The sequence below is a fragment of the Cyprinodon tularosa genome, unplaced genomic scaffold (assembly GCF_016077235.1).
Source record: "Cyprinodon tularosa strain WSP-4 unplaced genomic scaffold, ASM1607723v1 ctg73, whole genome shotgun sequence".
NCBI classification, from domain to species: domain Eukaryota; kingdom Metazoa; phylum Chordata; class Actinopteri; order Cyprinodontiformes; family Cyprinodontidae; genus Cyprinodon; species Cyprinodon tularosa.
Genome location: NW_024039485.1, coordinates 388079 through 413399, shown reverse-complemented (window position 1 = coordinate 413399; position 25321 = coordinate 388079). Strand labels below are relative to the sequence as shown.

Here is a 25321-nt window from a genome sequence, read left to right as displayed (position 1 = left end):
TACAGTTATACACGCAATACTTGGTCGGCAATCCTTTTGCAGAAATGACTGCTTTATTGCAGCGTGGCGTCAGCTAAAGTGTTATGGAGGCCCAGGATGCTTCGATAGCGGCCTTTAGCTCATCCACAGTGTTGAGTTTTGCGTCTCAACTTTTTCTTCACAATATCCCACAGATTCTGTATGGGGTTCAGGTCAGGAGAGTTGGCAGGCCAATTGAGCACAGTGATACCATGGTCAGTAAACCATTTACCAGTGGTTTTGGCACTGTGAGCAGGTGCCAGGTCGTGCTAAAAAATGAAATCTTCATCTCCATAAAGCTTTTCACCAGATGGAAGCATGAAGTGCTCCAAAATCTCCTGATAGCTCGCTGCATTGACCCTGCCCTTGATAAAACACAGTGGACCAACACCAGCAGCTGACATGGCACCCCAGACCATCACTGACTGTGGTTACTTGACACTGGACTTCTGGCATTTCCTTCTCCCCAGTCTTCCTCCAGACTCTGGCACCTTGATTTCCAAATAACAAGTAAAACTGAGCAACAGTCCAGTGCTGCTTCTATGTAGCCCAGGTCAGGTGCCTCTGCTGCTGTTTCTGGTTCAAAAGTGGCTCTACCTGGGAAATGCGGCGCCTGTAGCCCATTTCCTGCACACGCCTGTGCACGGTGGCTCTGGATGTTTCTACTCCAGACTCAGTCCACAGCTTCCGCAGGTCCCCCAAGGTCTAGAATTGTCCCTTCGCCACAATCTTGTTCAGGGTCCGGTCACCTCTTCTTGTTGTGCAGCGGTTTCACTTTTTCCTTCCCACTGTGGTGCCTTGTTTCAGCACTCTGGGAACAGCCTATTAGTTCAGAAATATCTTTCTGTGTCATCCCCTCTTGCTTGATGGCGTCAATGATGGCCTTCTGGACAGCAGTCAGGTCGGCAGTCTTACCCATGAATGGAGTTTTGAGTGATGAACCAGGCTGGGAGTTTTAAAGGCCTCAGGAATCATTTGCAGGTGTTTAGAGTTAATTTGTTGATTCAGGTGATTAGGTGCATAGCTCGTTTAGAGACCCTTTTCATGATATGCTAATTTTGTGAGATAGGAATTTTGGGTTTTCATGAGTATGTATGCCAAAATCATCCGTATTAAGACAATAAAAGACCTGAAATATTTCTGCTAGTGTGCAATGAATCTAAAATATATGAATGTTCAAGTTTTATCATTACATTATGGAAAATAATTAACTTTATCACAATATGCTAATATTTTGAGAAGGACCTATATTGACCATAACTGTCTGTAGTTTAAATGACATAGGAGACCTCGCTTTGCCCTTTAGAAAATATTTAGGTATTTGTTTGCTCTATAAGTACACTGTGAAAATCTGGAGTCATCCCTCATTTCCTTAAATATATATTTTTGTTTGAATCAAAACTAGATTTTTTTTTTTTTTTTTTATTAGACCTCAGTCTACATTAGTTTTCCAGGTTCTCAGAAGTTTGTCCTTGGAAACATTTGCTGTTGTTCTATTTCCATGTTCTAGACTGGATCAGATATTTTTGTTGTTTTTGTTTTTACTAAACCACTATAGTAACGCACAAACCAGGGTTGTTTGACCAGTTTCTAAAACAATCTAAAAAAAAATTGATCTTTAGTTTTTAACAAATACATTTAAAAAAAATATTGAGCATCTAGTGTTAGCAATTAGCTCTCTACCAAAGCATTAAGGAACCTCTGTGTTCTCTAATTCCCCTTTAGGTTTTTACATTTACTTTGAAATTTCCAAGATGCTCCCAACATTCCACCATGCTCTCAACGAGATGCTTAAAGCTTTGCTCTCTACTGCTTTTTCACAGCCAGAGCGCATCAAGCTGACAGTGTTTTATCATCTGCATAAAAGGATGTTAGTTACCAGCAAAGCTAAAATCTCCAGCTGGAAACACAAACTGGTTATGGAAGCATTCAAAATCAATAGCACAGCCTTTAAATGTGTATATACTATAATGTGTTCACTCCTTTAGGTATTTTCTATCGGTCATGTGTTTTCCTCATCTCCACTGTAATATGTCTACAATAGCCTGTAGCCTACATTATCCAAGGTTTAATGCAATGTTTATTTAAAACAGAAAGCATTTAACATTGTTCTTCATAGAGGTTGAAGTAAGCAGATTTTACCTGCAAAATATAGTCTGAACCATTCTTGCAAAGTATCACATGTTGAGCTTGTAAGAAATGTTATTTGCCTAATCTGTAATTTTCTACCAGTTTGCAGACATTTAAAATTTGTAAAAAAAAAATAGAGTGAAGTGAGGGGTGGTTTAAGATTTTTGCACAGTACAGTATTAATAAAAACGATAAAAAATTAGAATACAATGGGAGCAGTGACATAAACACAGATATTGTTAATGATGTAAAACTAAGTTCCATCTATAAACTCAAAATGTTTTTTAATGCAGCACTTGCAGAGCACACATATACTAGTTTTTACTTGATGTAACCCAATTCTCTGTATGAATACTCAAGTTTTTTTTCTCATTTTCCTCAGAAAATTACACCAGCAATATAATATACTGGAATTTATTTTGCACCTTAGACTTACATTGCAACATCTCAGTTAATTAAAATATATTTAAAAACAAAATGTATTTATTTTAATAATTGAGCTCAAAAGGTGAAACTCACTTTTGGAGTTTGTGTAATGGCTTACAGCTCTTAAAAATCCCCCAATTTTGAGTCTTAGAAAACGAAGAGTACATCCAAGACATTAGTTTTTTAAACCAACATGCCGTATGACACCTTACGGTAGATTGCTGATCTGAAAGTTTTCCAGGAGTCATTAGCACTGTCCATTCAAAGGTTAGCCACAATAACTCACGTATAGAGGGCAGAGTGGAAGGAAGTACACAAGCTATAAGGCTAATTAGTATTTAGAGGATTGAAAGCTAAAGCCAATATAAGATGTTGGGTACATAAATGAGGTGTAAACTAACTGTTGTATTTCTAGCATTAGATCCTTAATGGGAAGCAAAGACTGTTGCTCAGTGGTTTAAAGTCACCTTTAAAGATGTAAACTAAGCTTTGCATTATATTTGAAAATGAGGGTCGAAAGATCTTGAGTGAAGTGGCCACTGTCAGAGAGGATTTGGAAAGCCCTGTCATGATGCTCCACGTCCAAAGTCTTCATTTTTTTGCTCTCTGCCATGAAAACACGAATTTTAAACATCTCTCTGCTTTATGGGCCAACATTCTGGTCTGACATAAACCACATAGAGCATCAGTTTAGTGTCATCAAGAGAAATATGGGACATCACTATAATGCAGATAAACCACGTTATTCCCCTGATCACCTCCATCCCTGCACTGATGCCGAGCTCCAGTCAGGACACTATGGAGTGCATAATGTGCAGTAACTGGACAAACTCTTTAAAGGGTTCTGTAACAAAATCTTTCCTAATGGTGTGCTGCAGTATTCCCAGTTTCAGAGAAGCTTAATTTTGGGTTTTTCATCAGATGTAAGCCATAAGGATCAAATTTAACACAAAGGCAGTGTGGAACTAATTTGTATAATAGACTCACATTTAAAAACTAAGTTATTATTGCAGTAGGGCTGTAATTAGTTACCCAGACTGGAAGAATTGCTTTATGGACAAATAAAACTATTTTATCTCCTTTTATTGCTCCCCTCTTTCAGCTGTGCTGGCAGCTTTAGTCTCTAAAAGTCTCTTTTCTTTTCATTCCAAATGGAGGTCAACTTTGGTTCTCCGAGTCTTTGGTTTTAGATACACAAGTCTTAATATCGCACTGTGATAAAATGATCCAGTTAACCTGTAACCTTTAAGCCTTGACTTCATTGCACTTAAGCTGTTCCTACTTTTAGCCCGTTGCCTACTGCAGCCTGTGCCATATCATCTCAATCAAAAAATGCTGTTAGATTCAAGGTTTCCTTTGTATCCATGCCCACAGCAAAACTATGTAACAATAAAAAGGCTCATTGAAACAACTTTGGGACTGTTTTTAATCATCCTTCTGTGATATTGGATTTAAGCAGAGAAAGAAAAATTCACATATGACACTAATGAGGAAAATCCATGAAAAACGTAATCTTTATTCTTTTAGTCCACAAAACCCATGCTTCAAGTTACTTAAAGTTCAAGGGTGTGGGAGGTGGATGACAGGCTTGCTGGTATTGCTCACGCAGCGTTTTCCTTTGTAGTGTTTTCCTCACAGACCTCATTTGGTCTTCTTTAAGTCATCTATACATCAATGTCTGGGTTTACATGTAAATATGGGTTGCTTTTTTTTCTTTTTTTTTTACCAAACAGCAAAAACTGAATGAAGCTAGCTAGAAAAAGATAAAGGGAAAGATGGGAAATGAAACCAAGCATCACAAAAAGCATACAACAAAAGCTGATCAAGTCTCAACAACTCCAGTGCAACCCAAAACACATTCTGCTTTATTCCATCTAAAAAAAAAAAGGGCTCATAATAAAATTATAGTTTGAATTTGTCTATTACCCTAATATTTTATGTGCGTTCTCCCTGACCCTTTTGTTTAGCACAGTACCTTAAAATTGTATAGATAAATTACAAACATGGAGTATTCCCTTTCCACTCAAAAGGTTTTTCTTTCCAAAACATCTAATAAATGACAGGCTTATGCAGGCTTCGTCTTATATTGCTACATTTTCAAAACAAAGATCAACAAAAGGAATTACTAGTTTTGCATATATTCTTAGGTTCATGGTTTGGTGTGCAACTTCAACAGTAATGTCAAATCAGCTCTAAAATAGCACCACAACAAACAAACAACCCCTCAACGCCTGGAAGGTTAAGGCGGTTTGTTTAAAGTTTAAGAAGAAGCACAAATCCCAAATGTGCAGTTTCTTTCTGTCATCGAAAACGATGGGGAACGGATCTGGTTTCAAGGAAAAACATGTAAACACTTAGCAATACAAGAGGTACAAACTTAATTCTGGGATCATTTTAAACCTGCTATCGATCTCAGGGCTTCGGTTCTATCAAGTTCATTTAGAGCTTCGATTTCACACGATTTGAATTAAAACATTTTTTTTTAAAAGCGTAATTCAGAATGCAGCCTTCTTGAATTGAAAAATAAAAAGGCATTAGAGATGAGTTTAGGTGTTTAAAAAGTCATATAAAAATGAGTACTCAAATTATAGCCACTCAGAAATGCGTAAATATTTTCTTAAAAATATTCATGTGTTTACCATAGTTTTATGCATGAAGTTATGACAACACTTAGCACCAGCTTGAAGATCATGCCAAGCCTTGAGTTTGGTCTAAAGAGCAAATCTGTGCTGCACTAAGGTGTAACGCAGACAGCAGTGAGACAAACTGACAAATCTTAAAAAGAACTTAAAGTGCCACTCCAGTCCCACGCCCGCCCCCCCCCAGACTGCAGCCATTTAAAATCCACAGAATGCAACTCCTATCTAAGACAACTAATGGGGGGCTTCAAGCATTTCCATGAGGAAGGTGTCGATAGGCGTGTCCCCGATCAGTTTGAAGAAAAAAAGATGCTCCAAGCACTTTAAGCCAATGGAACGCAGCGCAGGAAGTCGAAGGAGGAGCTTAGCAAACCTACAGGGGAAAAAATGTTTAGTTGTTTTTGCATAAAGATGTACATTTTGCATTAACAAACAGACTATACTGCAAGGGGAGTTTACCTTCCCTGCTGCTCTGGATACTTCTGCTTGCAGTAGGCTTCCAGTGATGCATAGACTTTTTCTCTAAGAAGCTCCACCTCACTTGTGCTGGAGAGCCCTTTAGCATCTGGCAGAAAAGAAATAAAACAAAGGAGAAAATTGAAAGCCACATAATACACGTCCACTAAAAAAAATGTAAAAATATATTTGCAAAGCACCAGGAAACCGATGATGACCTTTACTAATAGTTTCGTCTGAACTGAATGCAACCCATCAAAATGCAAGAAGCCTTTACTTTAGCCACACATAGTATCAGCAGCTGTTTCCATTGCAGAACTCTGCAAACATTTGACAATATTCTGTTAAAATAAAACAATAAATGTTTTGCATCTCAAACTGGATCATTTCCTTGATACAACTCTGTTCTCATAATAACCATTTAGTACAATTGATGGTCAGTGGAAACTATTCAGGTGTTTAAATAGCAAGCTATCTAAAAACGATAATTTTTTTTTTAATGCTCTATCACGATGTTTGCTATATACTTTTACAGTGAAAGAGCAGGAGGGAGCCAGACTGTGTATAAAAGAACAGGTATGTGCTTTATGCAGAACTCCTCATCTCCTCATTGAGGAGATGATGAAAGAGTGGCTGAGGGAGGTGAATGTAAGTAGACCAGGTGGTTTTTTTCCACGCATCACCATTGCTGTGACTCCATGCATGCCCATCTCACAGCCGATGTGAAAAACAAGGTGAAACAAATAAACGCTGTGCTTGCTGTTATTCCGGGAGGTCTGACAAAGGAACTTCAACCGCTCGACATCGGTGTGAACCGCCCGTTCAAAGTAAGGCTGCTTTCACACCGGACGCAGCAAGAGCAGCAAAATCGCGTCTGCTGCTTCATTTTTGCTGCTTGTATGAGTTAGTTCTGACGTGCGGCTGAAGCAGCTTTGCTGCTCTGGCTGTGCGGTGCAAAAGTGTGTCTGACACGCGTTGGGCGGAGCTTCACTATCCTTTCTCTGCCTTGCAGCTATATTTGCTGTGATCAGTGGGAATAAAGTAGTTTTAATATGTTTTTAAGTGAGAAAGTCCACCTGAAAACTTAATCACTGCAGTCAGTTCATCCAGATTACCATCCGGCCTTCCAATATTAGTTCTGTCGGAGCCGCTCAGTCCCCAACATACCAGCGGTGCGCTGTCAGTAGGAATCCCTTCAACAGGAGCCTCTGGCTGGGTCGCCTCCTCGCGATTCACTGCGGCAGCTGGTAGGTGTTTTTCATCTAAATAATCTAAACTGCAGGCACCAGGATAATAAAAGCGAACATATTCTGGTGGCAGATTTCTGCATTTTAAGTTAATTTATGCGTCAATAAACTGTTTCAGAGGAGTGATCACAGCGCTCTGTCATCAGCGATGTGTCTGTCTCACGGCCAGCTCCCAGGTTTGATTAATACTTTGTAATAAATACATGAATAAAGCACAAACATACTCAGTTTTGCTCCCGCTCTGTTTTTAAATACGCAGTAGAGGTATCTTAACGTAGTAGAGGACATTTACCTGTATATAAAACCCACGCCCTACAGTCCGGTGCGCCTTATGTGTGTGTTAAATGCAGTAATGGCACACATAACGGAAACTGCGCCTTTTAGTACGGTGCGCCTTATGGTCGTGAAAATACGGTAGGTCGAAAGCAACACTAGCTAGCTTTTAGTATAAATCATGATGGCTCGTGCCAGGTAAGCTACAAAAAATTAGAAATTTACATTTAAATTCCTTCTAAGAAGTCATTTTAAAACCACTTTCAGCAGAGCAATTCTTTACAAGAACTGGAAATAAAGAACCTGAGGGAAAATTATGATAGTTGTATCTTCAAAAAACAAGAGAGGAAAAGAAATCATGATATTGCTAGAATATTCTCAGGATTACCTGGGTTAAACAGGACAATAGCCCGGAGACAGCCCAGCTCCGTTTTATCCATTTGCATATCTCTCATTTTGTTAACAAGTTCAGTAAGAACCCTGCAGTTTGAAAGAAAATAGATAAGATAAATACATTACAAAATTCTGATTAAAAGGTATATACTGTACTCAAAAAAAAAAAAAAACTAAAACTCAAAAAATACCTGTCAAATATGGCACCAACTTCTGCACTCTGCACACTCTCCCTGAAATATAAGAATCGATTAGACTTAAAATATCAAACAGTTAAACTTTGACTGGATAAAGAAAAAAAATCATCAACTTAATAAGAAAACACATTATAGGTTTCTTTTAGACAAGTACTTCATATATCAATAGGTTTCAATGGGAAACAATTAATGCAGGGATTACTTACAGATTCTTAACAATGTTCAGCTTAAGGAAAACCTGACACCAACTCAGATGGACCAAATCATTGGTCTTCAACAATAGGACTAAAATATTACCCATATGCAATATTAAAGAATAACAACAGAAAGTGCTGGAGAAACATTAAATCATGAGTTAAGATTCTGCCTACAGGTTACCTGTATTATAGTATTGCACTCCAATAGAAACTCCTAACTTTCTGTTGGCATATAATACTCAATTTAGCTGATTGAGTTGTTGAAGAACAGACAAAAATAAAGGTTAAACTTTGGACCCCAAAGCCTAGAAACTGGGCAAACTGGCCTTTTTTTTTGACAATGAATAATTTATGGTTTTATCTGAATGCTGCTTTAATTACTCCAAAATTAAAACTCAGCAGTTAATTGGGAATAAAGCAAATGTTTTGAAGAGGAAAGTCAAAGCTAGATGACACAAATCAGAGCATAACACCTTAATTTTTAAAAACTTAAACTGTCATTTAGTGGATCATGTGAAAAATGTTGCATTAAAGACTTTTCAAACCTGTGAGGGAAACTTTTATTACAAAAAATAAACAATCCCAAAAAAGCATAATTCAGTCCAGACTAAATATGTTTAACCAAAAGGCAACTAATTACAGTAGCTGTAAATTATGCGCAGGCATGCTATGGGCCGTTAGCTGACGTGAATGTACCTATCAAAAATAGCACCGACTCCGGCCATGTGTGCGCTGTCACGCTGCAGCTCGGAAGCCAAGAGAGCTCCATCCCTCAGAGGAATGGAGCGATGAGAGAAGGAGGCAATCAGGAGCTCATTCCATCCTAACAAGTTAAACACAAACACCAGTTCAGACATTCTCTCTTATACTTATTTATACATCAATAAATTATTCAGAAGTAACAGCCACCTGGAGGTAAACTGTGGGGTTGGAGGAATTCCTTTCAAACCATCTCAGTGTTGCTTATTGGTTGTTTCCTTTTAGCATTTAGTCACATGTTACATTGTTTTATAAAAAGTTATGAATACATTTAAAGATACTGTATTAATTGTTAAAGGAGAAGTTCGGTTTTTTACACTTTAAGCCCATTTTCTGTAGTGTCCAGGATGAAATCGAATGATCGACACCAAAAGTTTGACAATTGCTCCTGTCTCTGCTTTTTGGCTCATTTAGAATCAACCCCTGGCTGCTTTAGAATGGCTAGCATAGAGCATGTCCGATAATGTCCTTAAAACAACCTTAAACGTTCTTTTTTTAAAATATGCTACTCACCGTGTCGTCAGCGCTGTTCAATGACGTTCCAAAAAAAGTTTCGTGAAGAAAAACCGTTCCTGTCTTGTTTTATTTAGCATTTTGTAAATCCCATTGAGTTCTGTAGGAATAGTCAATATTCCCCTGCCACCGGAAACGGAAATGGGGCCTGTTTACACAGTTGTAGTCTTTTCGCTTCACTCTGTGTACTCCGACGTCGAGAATCAAGAATCCACCTTTCGTATTCCATTTTCAGAGTTTTTTAAAGTGTTTAACAGAGACGTTAGCACCTCGACGTCGGAGTACACAGAGTGAAGCGAAAAGACTACAACTGTGTAAACAGGCCCCATTTCCGTTTCCGGTGGCAGCGGAATATTGACTATTCCAACAGAACTCAATGGGATTTACAAAATGCTAAATAAAACACTACAGGAACGTTTTTTCTTTACGAAACTTTTTTTGGAACGTCATTGAACAGCGCTGACGACACGGTGAGTAGCATATTTTAAAAAAAGAACGTTTAAGGTTGTTTTAAGGACATTATCCGACATGCACTATGGCAGCCATTATGAAGCAGCCAGGGGTTGATTCTAAATGAGCCAAAAAGCAGAGACAGGAGCAATTGTCAAACTTTTGGTGTCGATCATTCGATTTCATCCTGGACACTACAGAAAATGGGCTTAAAGTGTAAAAAACCGAACTTCTCCTTTAAGAACTACTTGTATTGTCCCCTACATCATGGGTCAAAGCTTTACCCACTGACCTTGACAAACTGTCACAGGGCTTCTTAGTTTCATTTCAAAGTGCTGGTGGTTGTTCATACCTGCACGCAGAAGGATGACCTGATCATCGATGGGTAGCTCCGAAAAATGAGGGATTCTCTTTGCCCACTCCACCAAAGCAAACAACTGTTTATCCGCAGTCTGGCAGATGTTAGAAACGGCATCATGGGGCTACAAAACAAAGACATCATTCTGTCCTGATTACTTGCCAAGCACATGAAACTGATTTTAAAAACAAAATGGAAACGTCTGACAGACATTGCCTGTGGTGTTTCAAAGACTCACAGAGTTTCCTGCAGATCCTCCGTCGGAGTGGAGGTCCACCCTCATATCTACGGCCATCTCTGCCTCCAAGATCTTCTCCACAGGCATCTCGTCATTTACTCCAGAACTGAACTCCAGCTCTCCTTCTCGCTCTCTGTTCCTCTGACGCTCCTCCTGAACCGCTGCAGCAGCAAACACAAAGGGACACAACCAGATAGTACACAAGCAGATTTAAAAAAGCCTTTGCATTCATAAGCTTATATCTCATTTGATTTTCACAGTGGGTGTTTCCTGCTTTAGCAGAATGTTTTATAAGTCTTAGCAATTTAAGTCTGTTTTGAAAACCTTTGTTATTAAAATGACATTGTGAGGAAACTTAAGGTGACAAGCAGCAGGTGGAACAGCTAACTATGGAGCAATCCATCTTTTCCTTGTGATCAGGTCTTTGATTTAATTCATATAGATTAATTTGTCGTTTTAGCCGGTATTGCTGACAATCTCAGAAGTTTTCCTCCTTCAGGAACACTCCGGAGGACATGGAGGGATGGCATACATAGTGCTGTGTGGTTTTGTATCCATCATACCTAAAAAAAGTATACAGAATATTTGGGCCAGAGCTGCCAACATCAAAAGCCCTGCTGATGCAACGGGCCGGTGCTATAAAGTAAATTATGCATGGATCTGATCTGTATTTCTTTTTTTTTTTTATTTAGTTTTCCTCATTTCAGGAATTTCATTTATGGAGCTCTATGTGGCAGAAGCCTAGATCCACTGTTCTTTTTTCTATTTTTACAAATGATCTCCCACATGTTTTAAGAGCACCTCTAGATCAATGTTTACTGATAATTCTATTCTATACAATTCAACTGATAATCTTAGCACTCAATAAGACATTAGAAAACAAACTGGACCTCAGGTCTAACAAAGGGGACAATAAGAGACTTTTTTTGAATACCAGTAAATCTAAATGCTTCTTTCTCAGCTCCAATAGAGCTTTTAAGAATGCAGTGTCATTGGTACTCAATTGGAAAAATATACCCTTAAACCTATAGGCTTAACTACAACTGAACATTGAAAATGATCTGGTCATGTCAACAGGGCGGTTGCCAAAAATGGTCTTGTTTCTGTCTTTTTTGTGAAAAGCTCTCCAATTGAACCATTTATACAGTCATTTATTATCATAATTTGATTACTGATCGGTCATATGGTCTAGAGCAAATAAAGATATTCATAAGCTACAAGTGTTGAGGAACAAAGCTGCACGACTGGACCTTTATTGTCCACGAAGAACCAGTATTGAGAGAACTTTCTCCATGATGTATAGGGAGAAGTGGCAATAGAAAAACTAACTTTTTTTTGTAATACAAGTAAAAACAATTAACATCTGTCTTTGTGTTCTAAATCAATCAACCACTCCACAAGACAAACAACTGATTTAACTGATGTAATTGTCCCATTTGCAACAACCTGCACACTCCTGTACAGTAGGTAACTTGCCCCCCCTACTACTAAGAAGAAAAAAAATCTGAGATGTTATAAAATACTAAAACAAAATGTTTAGTATGAATTCGTCTGCAATCCTTGGCATGCACTTTAAAGGTTTTGACTAGATGTTTACTACAGCTTTTGTTGCTCATTTAAATGTTTAGTAGTTTAATGTTTATGGGTTTTGTATATGTTGTATTTTGTATATTTTAAAATGCTGTGATGGAAACTAGGAAGAGTAGTTATCGATTAATGAATTCATCTAAATTTGTTTGATCGTGTCTTCTATCAAAAGAATCTTAAAAAAAAGAACAAATCATTACATTTTCACAATTTATGCTGTCATTTTTTCAGACACTAACTGAATAAACACAAGAAAATTCTGACATTATTAAACCCTTTATAGGATATAACAGAACAGAAAATAATAAAGTAATGAAGAAAAAAACATGTAGAGAGTTTACCACATAAATGGGATTACTGCAATTAAACAGTATAAAAAATCTAGCATTACTTCTTTTGCAAATACAAGTGAGGCACTTCTTAAGAATACACAGTGGAACTCTCTAGTGAATGGTTGTAAAATTACATTAGTAAAATAAATTCCTACAAAGGGAAGTTATCAACTAATCGGAACAAATTTTGATCTAATATATTATTAAATGACAATCACAAGTCAATTATTTGTTTACATCTCTACTTTCATCCATTAATGGGGATACTTTTCCAATTCTTTCATTTTCTCTTTGATTCTAAGCCATCTTATGACCCTGTCACACCTTGCCGATTTAGGCAGGATATACCTGATGTCCCAGAATCTCCTAAAACGCTGGCATACGCTGAACTTTCAATGTATTTTTTTCAATTCCGGGCGTATACATAGCGTATTCATAATAAGTCCAGCAATGATACTGCCCGCTCACCAAAAAAAATTTATAAAGAAAAAGAGAGGTTTGTAGTCGCAGCAGATCCAGTGTCATGACTGCTAGGTTTACGTTTTTGCCAGATTTTCCGTAAGTCAGGCATACGCTGGTCTAAATCGTCAAGGTGTGACAGGGCCTGTCTTACAGTCTACTATGTCAGTCTTGGGGAAAAAAGGGCAATATATTCCTGCCAGTAACAGCCTTCAGGGTGCCGTATTAAGGTGTTTAAACTGAAACCTAAGATGATACGAAAGCTGCAGTAAGTAAGACTAATCAGTTTGAGGCCATTTATATCTCATTAACTTTGCTTTAACTTTGCTCATGATTTTTTAAGTTGAATGAAAGGTGCACTTCTTTAATCAAAGACTACCACTGGAGGGAGCCAAGTTACAATGCATATCTACATCCACATTCACATTGTCACATGTACAGCTGCAGGCTACACAATGACAATACATCATGACTTTAGCAATGAGCTTGTATTTTGGAACAAAAATGTCCCCCAGCAAAACTAAGCCTGGTGCTCTGCCCTTCAGCATTACACCATGTACTAGCAGCAGTACCAAGAATGAGACTGTCATTAAACATGAAAGAACACAGTGTCTATTCCTGCAGTCATGCAGTGTGCTACTTATTGCAGAAACCTAATTAGGTCAACAAAAATATGCAAGTACTATTGTTAACAAAGAATGATTTGAATATTCACCTTGTCGGAAGGATGAGAGTGCAATTATGTATACCCAAAATAAGAGGCCTGGGAGCTGGAGGGCTCTGCGCAGCATCTTTGCCATTCCTAGAACTGCACCCTTTATGCCTGATGTATTTCCAGGGATCTGCTGTAACCAGTCTTAAAGTGCGGGGGTCACTGCCCCAAGTACCACGGGTACCACCGTCACCTTGACCTTCATGGTTTTCCCCAGCTCTTCTCTGAGCCTCTGGTATTTCTCTAGTTTCTCATGTTCCTGATGCTGCAGTCACTTCGTATTGCTGTCAACCACAACAGCTTCCCTCTACTTTTTGTCCATCACCACAATGTGCGTGTGTATATATATATATATATATATATATATATATATATATATATATATATATATATATATATATATATATATATAAAATGTGTATGTGTGTGTGTCCACTGTGAGAGACATGACCTAAAAAAGGAAAATCCAGAAATCACAATGTATAATTATTTTAACTACTTATTTGTATGATACAGCTGCAAATAAGTATTTGAATACCTGAGAAAATCAATGTTAACATTTGGTACAGTAACCTTTGCAGCTACAGAGGTCAAATGTTTCCTATAGTTTTTCACCTGGTTTGCACACACCGCAGGATGGATTTGTTCCCACTCAGACACAGATCTTCTCTATATCAGTCAGATTTCTGGGCTGTGGCTGAGAAACAGAGTTTGAGCTCGCTCGAAAGATTATTTATTGGGTTTAGGTTTGGAGACTGGCTAGGCCACGCCAGAACCTTAATATGCTTCTAACAGAACCATTTCTTGGTTATCCTGACTGTGTGCTTCGGGTTATCGTCATGTTGCAAGACCCAGCCTCCACCCATCTTTGACGCTCTAACTGAGTGAAGGAGGTTGTTCCCCAAAATCTCCCAATACATGCCGCAGTCATCCTCTCCACAGAGAGCTCTCCTCGTAAAGCATTATGGGATTTGCTGCCACAGCGGCCAACTTTCACCATAAGCTGTCACTACTCGACAGAGGCAACTAATAAAGATGTAATTAAGGCACAGTGAAGGAGTAGTTACATGACCAGTAGTTGAGTTCACTATAAATTCCACTATAGTCCCCACGCAATATAGTGATTGAGGGATTTAGGGATTAGGGCAGATGTTCGGGCACAGTAAGCTCGTATGAGCTATGAGAACAGCAACGCTTAAAGTGAGCGTGACCAAGGAGAAATGGGCTCATGTATGCTCTCGTACATGCATTTTTCTTTTTTTGGTGAGAGAGCAAAGCATGATGCTACCACCCCCATGCTTCACAGTAGGGATGGTGTTCTTCATATAGTACTCATCATTCTTCCTCCTCCAAACATGGTTAGTGGAATTATGACCAAAAGTTCTAATTTAGTCTGATCTGTCCTCATGACTTTCTCCAAAGACTCCTCTGGATCGTCCAAATGGTCATTGGCAAACTTATGAGGGGCCTTGACATCTGCTGGTTTAAGCAGTGGAACCTTCAGTGTCCTGCCTCGGTGTTTTTGGACAGCTCTTTGGTCTTGCCCATGTTAGTAGTTGGATACTTACTGATCGTACAGGGTGGACAGGTTTCTTTTATGCAGCTAATAAATCTCAAACAGGTGTGTGTAATTCAGGATAATTAAGGAGTGGAGGTGGACATTTTGAAGGCAGACTAACAGGTCTAATAGGTGATAGACAGGTGTTCAAAAAACTATTTGCAGCTGTATCATACAAATCGATAATGAGAAAAAAAATCATACATTGTGATTTTTGAATTTTTTTTTTCTTTAGATTATGTCTCTCACAATGGACATGCACCTACGATGATAATTTCAGAACCCTCCATTATTTTAAAGTGGGGGAACCGGGTGTAACAGGTTAACATTTATGTTTAATACAAAAAACATTGATATAACTATATTTCTACGTTTAAAACATATAAACATTCAAACATTGTGTCTCAAGTTTTTGGGACGATTTCTTACTTGAATGCTCTCCCCCTTAATAACAAACCTACAATGTTTTTAAGGTGACCTAACGTGTACCAGTATAAAAAATATGATTTCAACACTACAAAACATTTGTATCACATTGTCTCTGCATTTTAAAGTTATTTTCTAAAACTTTAGAGAAACTATTGTAGTGTTGTTACTGAACAATTAATTTATCAAAAGTTAATCGATCTCATCAACCAACTACCACTTAATTGCTAACAGCAATTTTCTCTAAAACCTGTTTTATCTTGCTCTCTTGTGGACTGCGGTTACACTACAACACAAAGAAGTTCTTGCTCAATGGACATTATTAATCAAAAGGATGGAGCAACTTTTAATCAGATCAACCATTAATTGACAAATGTAGGTTAATCCTTTGTTTACATCTCTATAAGAAACTTTTTTTTTTTCCATAATGTTACCCAGTTTTGCTTAAAGTTTCACTTACTGTTGGCATTCTGTAGGGCTAAGCCCAACGTCATGACCAAAGCCTGCATAGTTGCAATTAGTTCATCAAAAACTGAAGGCATACTGAATTGCTCAGACCTTGCTGGACATCATCTTGACATGACCTCTAGGATCGGACAAAAGCTGCCACCAGCATTAAAAGTGACACTTGAAAGTAATTGATGTGACATGAAACAGCGCAAACAGACTCCTGTGAGCTTCAATATGCAACCTAGCTTCATCAGCTTGGCCATGCATGCAAGGCTTGAAAGACATGCTTTAGGATCCTTCTAATGGACCTAAAAAGTCAACAAAATATGAACAACCATATTCTTTACTTTGCCAGCACAGATTGGATTTTCATCCATTTTTTTTAACAAAATGAGCAAGGACACAGCTGTCCATCATCACCAAGCAGCCAAATGCATCTGTATTCTCTTGTATTCACTCCATAGCACAAAGTCACAAATAAGGCTAATCTGCTTAGCATTTCTAAGGTGTTACATTTTAAATTTGATTTAGAATACAGCATCTCTGAGAGTCATACAACATACTCATCCATCCCTCATCTTTTCCATCCTTGTTTTTCCACTTTATAGGATTAACCGCTATTGACAGATGGGGAAAGCGTAGGAATAAAGAAAGTGGAGGAAAGAGAGAAATAGGCGTTAGTTTAGTCCCCAAGCCCAATAAAACTATCTCTGGTCAAGCCAGCATCCACTCTCACCAAAAATTTTGATGCCAATCCAACAGTATTTTAAGTATTTGAATAACTTTATTACCAGATATAATTTAACACATTACAAAGCATTACTGTGTGTAACACTAAAACCCTTTCTGGCATACCTTCTCTCTTCATACCCATGGCCAGGCACTTCTGGTAGCGACAGTACTGGCAGCGGTTGCGCTGGCGTTTGTCCACCAGGCACTCCTTGTTATCCCTGCAGGTGTAGCTGAGGTCTTTGCGCACAGTTCGTTTAAAGAAACCTTTGCAGCCTTCACAGCTGTAAACGCCATAGTGTTTGCCTGAGGATGAAACAGGTTGAGTGAAACTTAAGCACAAACAAAACGAGGGAAGGAAGACAAAAACTTCATGAACACATTGGATTACTTTATTTAACGATTAAACAGACAATCAGCGGTCCACTCACCAGAAGAGCGGTCGCCACAGATCACGCACAGTCGTTTCTGAGACATCATTATCCCTGGGCTGTGAGCTTGCATGGGCCTCAGACCAAATGGAGGCTTAATATCCTCTGAACTGCTGACTGAATGCATCCCTGTTCTCGGTGCTGAAGATGAAATCTAGACATACAACAATTCTATTAGTTAAGACCAGAACTAGACAACTGTTCAACAATAAACTGTGATTATATTTTAATTACTAAACTGTTTAAAGAAAGACCGTAACCAAAAGTGCATCATTTCTGAACAGGGTAAAGAAACACTTGTACTCTTCAAAGGATGCCACCCACTGACATTCAATATTTTAGCAGTTGAGATGTCTTAGTTTCTCACATTTTTGAGCACCTAACAGAGCCATTTATGGGTTATTATGCCAAACATGAGTCAATGTGACCCCCATTTTAGAGGCGTTTATACAAATCTTAATAAAATGTTTCATACCCACTATTAAAAGTGATTAGTTTCAACCAGTTTTCACAAAATACCCTAGGTTTAGAGGAAGATTTTTATACCACATAAATACTACCTACTGAATACTGGGAGTTGCATCTAGTTACTATGATATGACATAGATCATAATTGGTTACATTTTCTTAGACTTGTCTGAACCAGACATGGATCAGAAAAGCAATCATTAGCTGTGATACAAGAGCACAATTTCCCAGATCTTATCTAAATCTTGGTTGATAACAATTTCAAAAGCCCTGTTTACATGGACACTAAATAAAATGATTTGATCACAACAGGTGTATACAGGCAACGAGTGTTTGATCATATTTAATAATTTAAGCATGCGCAGAACTGCAGAAAAATGTCACACTGGTTTAGCAAACATGCAAAGTGTAGATTATTTGCTCCAAAGATCCAAATGGGTGTGTATATGGACAACAATCAGAATGGTGATCTGCAAAAACCACTTCTTTCTTTGAGGAATGAAATTTCTTTCCATCATATTTACAAAAAACATTTTTTTTAAATTGGATCAGGCTTTCAATCCGATTGTGTCCATGTTAACGTAGCTAGTGAAAACAGTTGTCCTTTCACATTGGTACATAATAAGATGTAAAAATCATACAATATTGCTAATGACAAACTATTTCCATAATTAACCAAAATATTTAACTACCAGGAGAAAGAGAGCTACGTAATCAAGCACTCCAGTATGACACAGTTTGTTGGTGAAAAATGGAAGTAGGTTTGTATAAAAGGACAATACAAGAAAAGAGCAGAACTGATTAAAGGTGCTCTTAAACAATTGTGAGAATTATTTTACAATCAGTTTAAGATCCAAACACATGAATACAACTATGTTTACAGCTACTTAGCAAATACCTGACTGCTGCTGATGGGTCCGAATCCCAAAGAGGGAGATACAACTGGAGAGTTGATTGAGGGACTTATCACTGGAAAAGGAGAACCTAGAAAGCTGGTGGGGCTGTTGGAGGCTGAGCTGTTGGGTTGCTGTGTGGACATGGCTCATAAGCAACCCGCTGAAGAGAATGATGTCCCGTCTTCAGGATGTCAATCTAAAGTTGACACAAGAGGATGTTATTAGCAGTGGAAAAATGAACTTGTACTGCTTCTTTCAACAAACGGTGCCTTAATGAGAAACTGCAGTATAAATGGGTGATACTATCAGTAACCATATTGGGAGGTTTTTCTTTAAATTGTTTGATTATTGTTCACAACTATCCAATCTAAAATAGCGTTTTATAAGGTATTATGTGTTGAATTTTTAGGAATCTCCTAAATGAACAATTTAAATCATGATTACCGGTAGATTAAATAATCTACAGTTTTTTTTTATTTGTATCCATAACCAGTAAAGCTGAAGATTTAATTTGACAATCCCTTTTACAGTTTTCCAAAACATTTTGAGTTTTGTTCAGGTTTCAAGTACCTACATGCTAAAAGCTGACTATATGTTATCATGTGCTTACCTAGCATACTCAGGGCTCAGGTAACATCAATATTTGCACATTATTTTAGCTATATGTACAAATTTTGCAACAACGTTTAGGTTTCTAGGCTGTAAAACAGCATATGTCAGAAACAAAAGTGAACTTTGGATAATACTGTACAAAATCTTTTGGAAAATATTTAAGACAATTTCACTGGGATTTTAAGAAAGTTTTCGTTTAACATAGGAGACATTAATCAACCAAGGAATGGGGCATTTAATAGGTAAGACCTATTTGTTTTTACACACAGCTAATTCTGACGCCAAAATATTCCTGTGATAAACAAATAAAACAGAAATATCGCGCGTCCGCAACTCCAACCATTACAGCTGAAATCGAAACATGCACATTTGCATATGGATTGTGTTCTAATAGCCTGAAAAACAAACAATTTTGGATATTTTTTAAACAATACATTTAACTAATGTAGTGATATTTCGCTTGGTTTTGATTTACATTTCACATTTACTAAACACAGCTGGCCAAATGCTATAACATTAACGCTGCCAGTTTACATGCGTCACATTACTAAAAATAAACCCTCAAAAAAACAGCATATACATGTTTTCTTGAATCTTATTATACACTAATAAATGTATTATCTTTGTTTAACGTATTGGTGGGTTTTTGACTGCGAAGCTCTAACTGCTAGCAAACCTCGCAACACCTCTTGCTAGCGTTAGCTGCGCTTACGCATGTCTGAGTGTTTCCCCTTCAATATTTTTAGGTTATGTGCGTCAAAACTAAAATAAACAATCAAAATCGAAAGAAGATTTCACATACCCACCGAAACATGAAGCCAAACATACCTAGCTAGAGTATTTATTTTAAGACAGAAAAGGCTAACAAGTTAGCAAGCTAACCGGCTAACGCAGCTCGAAGCATTAGCCAAGAAGCTCAGACGGCTCCAGGAAAGTGTTGCTGGCAATTTTAGCTTATAGTTATCTTACGTTTGGAGTCACGTACCATAAACACTTTCGAAGCATTGTTGAAAATTCACTCCACGCTATCTCTTTTCATCTAAACAAGTGCAAGACAACACGCCGACAATCAGATTCGGTTAACTTTACTTTGACGCTGTTGTTGTTTACAGGCCATGTTGGCTCTAAGCCATCAGCTACCAGAGCCAAAATGTCTCGTGGGACCACCCATAACTGTGCTGTCATCTGACACCGACGATGATCATTTAAATCTTTGTCCATGTTTCGATATTTAGTATGTATGGAAGAGGATCCGGGCCACTGAAAAAATAAAAAAATAAAGTTAACTGATTTTTAAATTTTATTTCAGTTTAATAAGGGGAAAAAAGTCAGATTTCGGAGATTAAAATCAGAATTATGGGGAAAAGGCTAGAATTCTGAAATTAAAGTCAGAATTTTGCGAATAATGTCAGAATTCTGACTTTTTTCTCACATAAAACCATCCTTTGGAAGAGGATTAGGGCTACTGAAAAAATTTAAAAAAGTTAATAAATTTTTAAATTTTATTTCAGTTTAATATGGAAAAAAAAGCCAGAATTCAGAGATTAAAGTCAGAATTCTGGAGAAAAAAAGGCACAATTCTGAGATTAAAGTCAGATTTCTGCGAAAGAAGTCGGAATTCTGACTTTTTTCCCATATCCAACCGTACTTCGGAAGAGGATTAGGGCCATTGAAAAAATAAAAAAAAGTTATCTGATTTTTACATTTTATTTCAGTTTAATATGGGAAAAAAAGTCAGAATTCTGAGAAATTCTGACTTTTTTCACAGAAATCTGACTTTAATTTCAGAATTCTGACTTTAATTTCTGAATTCTGACTTTTTTTCCCATATTAAACTGAAATAAAATGTAAAAATTAGTAAAAAAAATTTTTCAATCCTCTTCCGAAGTACGGTTTGATATGGAAAAAAAGTCAGAATTCTGACTTTATTCGCAGAATTCTGGCTTAAATCTCAGAATTCTTGCCCTTTTCCCAGAATTCTGACTTTAATCTCTGAATCTCTGAAGTCAGAATTTAGAGATTAAAGTCAGAATTCTTCTTTCCAATGTGCTGTACATTACAAATAATAAACAATAACACAACAATACATAAACACAATACAACAATAAATAAACTGACTTCTGACTTTTTTTTCTCAGAATTCTGACTTTTTCTATATTAAACTGAAATAAAATGAAAAAATCAGTTAACTTTTTTTTTCAGTGGCCCTAATCCTCTTCCCTAAGTATGTATTAAATAATGATATATACATATTTTTTACAGTACTGAGGGTCTATTTTTAGTAACAGTATCAAATAAAATATAGAAAATTCTAAATCACAGGAAACCAAGATTAAATTTTCATTATCTGATTATAGAAAGTATTTTACTTTTGTGGTTATGGCTTGCTGTAAGTTTAAATAGAAGCATTTGCTGTTTTTTCTAAATGCGTATGTGGATTACTGTTTAGTCTATAGTCAATCTGAGAAATGCTTGAATGTTTTTTTTTCCACATGTACAACTTGTTCTTATGAGGCATTTTAAAATTTCCACTACCACTGTAGCTTTTTCAGCTCTAAATTTTATACAGTGGCCTTTGGTGTTAAAAACATTAAGTTGTTTAAGCTTTGTGGAAGACTGAGAGTAGCTTTTAATTCCTGAAAAAGAAATGACACAGCAAAATAAAAGTTTTCTTTTATGCTGGTCTCTTATGTTCATTTTTGATTGATGATAAGCAGCCTGCACACCTAATACCAGATGTAGGTGTTGGTTCAGCTTAACAAACCACATACCACTGTATGTCTGAGAGAATGAAGAACTTGACAAACAGCTTTGCCTCAAGTAATTATTAGGAAAGTGTCTCCTTACAGGAGACACTCAGTATTGCCATTTCGCTGCTTAAAGCTGCTGGGACCTTTTGAACAGGAGCAGTGACTTTTTTTAATATTCGAAATGTTATATATATGTAACATTTTTAAAGTTAGTATTTATTATAAAAGAAATGTGGCTGATAACTAGAAGAACTTCACCTCTGTTTCTAATTCTTACCTCAGGTTGGTACTAAACATGCTGCTTTCTGTGTCTTGTTGTCTCTGGTAGACAATGCAATGATATATAGGTTTAAAATTTTGAAGTTATAGTAACCTGATTGAAAGCTTTTGAACTAAAAGGTGTTTTTATTTGTTGCTCATCTTAAAAATCTGTGTTTAAAATTTCACAGTGATTTTCACATCCCCGCTCCAACTGTCAGACTTGCAGCTCACTCCTAAGATGACGTATGAAGAGGCAAAGAGCTACTGCAGACCAATAAATAGTTATCTAGCTGAAGTTTACAAATTAGCAGAAAATGTTATTACAGATTTAGCTTCATGGCGAGCTGCTGAGAGAATTTGGATTGGACTGGAGTTGGGAGAACTCTGGATTTGGCACTGGACTGGACCTGATCAGGGAACATCTTTTGTAAACTGGAGGACTGGAGAGCCACAAGATAAACAAGAAGTGTGTGCAGCAATGGATCAAAATGGAACATGGTTTGCAAATGACTGTGGAATTCAAAAGGGCTTTGTTTGCCAAGGTAGGTGAAATACTTCTAAATACTTATGTCAATCAACTGGAATGTGAGTAAATTTGGCAAATTCAGTTAAATTCAACTTGTATATCTATTAAACTCTAATTCATAGAGTGATGTGTTTCAACAATCTATTTCTTAACTTTGATGTTCACAATGTACAGCTAGGGAAAATTCATGCTTCAAAAAATTTTGACGTAAACCAGATAAAAATACATATCAGCCTGGGGCAGCCAGTGACATTGAAGGAGCGAAGGTTTTCTCACAGCAGCCCAGCTGCATTCTTGGGTCTGGTTCATCTCATATTCCTCATAACAATTTCAAATTGATTCTCTTTAGTGTACAGGTCTGGTGAGCTCTAGACGATCACAGGAAGTTTTTGCATGATGGGATGATACCAAGTTCTGGTGAAAAGTCAAATTTCTCTTTCTAAAAAGCCTTTCCATTACAGGGAAACATAACGTGCTCCAAGTTTCCTGATTGATGGCTGAGCTTGGACTTGATAAAACACAATGGAAACCAGTAGAGGACATTCCTTCACCAACTGTGGAAACTTCTCATTAGCCACATTTCCATAACAAATGTGTGCAAAACAATGTCGATATTCTGCTAATTTCAAAGATGCAAAGTTTTACAATTGCAGTATTACCTTTAAATAACAATGCAATACAAAATGGACATTCATCCATTTGTTCATGCGAGAATTCTTAAAACAAATATTTTAGCGGCGGTCGTAAACAGAGAGATATATCCATATTTCAGGCTCTATTGAGCCTCCCACTAATTCCATTTTTAAAGTGCGGCAGTGATAAAATATGATAAAATGTAAAATGTATAATGCACGAGAACATAACAATGTTTAACTCCTCCATGTTTAATAGTAGGGACAATTAGTAGTCATGGTGTATCTTGGCAAAAGGTTAATGTTTTTTCACATTTTTCTACATGACATTCTCCCCAGCCACTTTGTGGCTTGTCAATATGCAGTTTGACAAATTTCAATCTGGCTTTTTTAGGATTTTTTTTTCAACAACGGTGTCCTCTTTGATCTTCTCCCATTAAGTTCATGTGGCTAAATCAAAGACAGATGGTGTGATCTGAAACAGATTTTCCTTGACATTTAATTTCTAAACCTTCTTTAGAAATTTTTCTGGGCTCTTTTGCAACCAGTCATATTTATTCTGTCATCAATTTTCCTGCTGCCACGTCCAGGGAGGCTCGCTGCAGTCCCATGGTTCCTAAGTTTCTGAATAATATGAGCAAATGTAGCATCAGGGACATAAAGCTGCTTGAAAATGGTCTTTTAGCCTTGACCTCTAACATGTTGAGCGGGTAAACACCATGTCACCAAACAGTCACGGACTGACTTATTATAAGTTTGTACCTTTGATACTCATAAGTGGACATGCCTTTATTTTTATGTCCCTTTGGTCAAATTATTTTCAGTCTTTTCAAGGGGTACCGACATTTTTGTCATTCTGTTGAAACATAGGCTAGTTGAAAAGCAAAGTCTGGCTTTCATTTGTTCATAGAATTTTTATTTATTACTTTTATCGGATTCAAGTCAGATTATTTCTGTAACTGTTGATAGTCTTTCTTTCATTTAATGAGGCGTACCAACAATTTTGTTCAATTGTGTATTCCTTGATAAACTGACTGACATTAGTGACTTTTAGGTGAACTTTCTCACATAAAAAACATCTTCAATTGACTATTTGTGTGAAATAATTAATGGATAATGACTAACTAAAGACCTGGGTCGCTTCTTCTTTTATTCATTTAGTTTTTAAATGCAGATGAGATTTTTTTTTAAATGCACTACTGCCACATCATGGATTCTATTTCAAGATCGCCTTTCTGTAAAGTCTTTTGATGAGGCCACTTTTATGTAAAAACCAAAAACCCAAATCTAAGCTAAAAATCTTCTTTGATTTACATACCTATTACACCAAACAAAAGCATGTGCAATCTACATATTCCAGTGAGGCGTTTTCCCATCATAGAAAAAGTGACACATACTGCAGTGGAGACAAAAACCTGATTGTATTCTACTCATAACTATATCTTCCCTACAAGTCATTCCTCTGTTTCTTGTAACCTCATATAGTTTGTATTCTATAAATGTCTTGCTTTTACCTGTTTATCACTCCCAATTTTCCATACCTTTTACTCATTTTTCAAACTATACTTTTCCCTTCAAATTTAGATAGCGGAATCTCTAAATCAGTATCAACTTTAATAGCTTTCTTAGCGAAACTACCTGCTCTTTTGTTTTCAGAAATACCTACAAAGGCAAGTTCCCACACTATTAACCTATTTTTGTTTTCTTCTTATAATCCATAATGAACAAATAGACTTTAGAAATTATTCTAATTTCCTCTTTGCCTTCTAATTCACCTATATAATGCATGGTTATTCTGCACATACTGAAGAAGTTTGATGTTCTTTTTGATATATAATTCAAGAATCACTACTGCTACAGTAGTTTCTGAAGTTTCAGGATTCTTCAATCCATCTGTATAAATTTGCAAATGATCCCTATACTTTTCCACAACTTGATTTTAAAACTCTTAACATATTTGTAGTATTCCTTTTGTTGAAAACTGTCACTGATCTATCCACACTAATGTGATTCCATGTTCCTGTTGGTCATAAATATCAAAGAACTACTGGACTAAAATATTCTTATAAACTTTGAATGTTTTGCTCTATTTTCTCCCACCATTGTCTAACAGCATGTTACCGGAATTGCTTTAATTATGCCTTTTCAAATACATCCGATAATTGGCCATCAGCTGTTATCATCTAATACGCATTGAC

General features: G+C 36.9%; 2 protein-coding genes across 3 annotated transcripts in view; one reads left to right on the top strand and one right to left on the bottom strand.

The window, feature by feature from the left end:
- Positions 1 to 3983: 3983 nt before the first annotated feature.
- Positions 3984 to 20120, bottom strand: rxrbb (retinoid x receptor, beta b). Of its 2 annotated transcripts, XM_038269558.1 has the most exons (12): positions 19940 to 20120; positions 18345 to 18538; positions 16979 to 17132; positions 16674 to 16853; positions 16382 to 16435; positions 10295 to 10455; positions 10051 to 10180; positions 8673 to 8799; positions 7774 to 7815; positions 7578 to 7669; positions 5673 to 5778; positions 3984 to 5586 (listed from the first exon to the last, which is right to left on the bottom strand). In XM_038269558.1, the coding sequence occupies exons 2-12, from the start codon at positions 18483 to 18485 to the stop codon at positions 5448 to 5450; spliced, it is 1326 nt and encodes a 441-aa protein (XP_038125486.1). In that variant the 5' UTR covers positions 18486 to 18538; positions 19940 to 20120; the 3' UTR covers positions 3984 to 5447. The 2 variants fall into 2 exon arrangements, with proteins under 2 accessions (XP_038125486.1, XP_038125487.1); XM_038269559.1 differs by lacking the exon at positions 16382 to 16435 and having other exon boundaries at positions 19940 to 20119.
- Positions 20121 to 21803: 1683 nt separating this feature from the next.
- Positions 21804 to 25321, top strand: part of c4b (complement 4B (Chido blood group)) — a 59562-nt gene continuing 56044 nt past the window's right edge. The window contains exons 1-2 of the mRNA XM_038269492.1: positions 21804 to 21986; positions 22154 to 22507. Coding sequence (XP_038125420.1) covers positions 21935 to 21986; positions 22154 to 22507 — 406 coding nt within the window. The 5' untranslated portion in view covers positions 21804 to 21934. The remainder of the gene's footprint in view (positions 21987 to 22153; positions 22508 to 25321) is intronic.

Bases quoted from the DNA above. Each gene is read 5' to 3' on its own strand.
- rxrbb (XM_038269558.1), bottom strand. From the start codon at position 18,485: ATGTCCACACAGCAACCCAACAGCTCAGCCTCCAACAGCCCCACCAGC. The intron at 10,456-16,381 runs GTATGTTGTATG...TTGCTGCTGCAG, and splicing joins AAAAGATGAGGGATGGATGA to CGGTTCAGGAGGAGCGTCAG. The intron at 7,670-7,773 runs GTATTTTTTGAG...TTCAAACTGCAG, and splicing joins GTTGGTGCCATATTTGACAG to GGTTCTTACTGAACTTGTTA.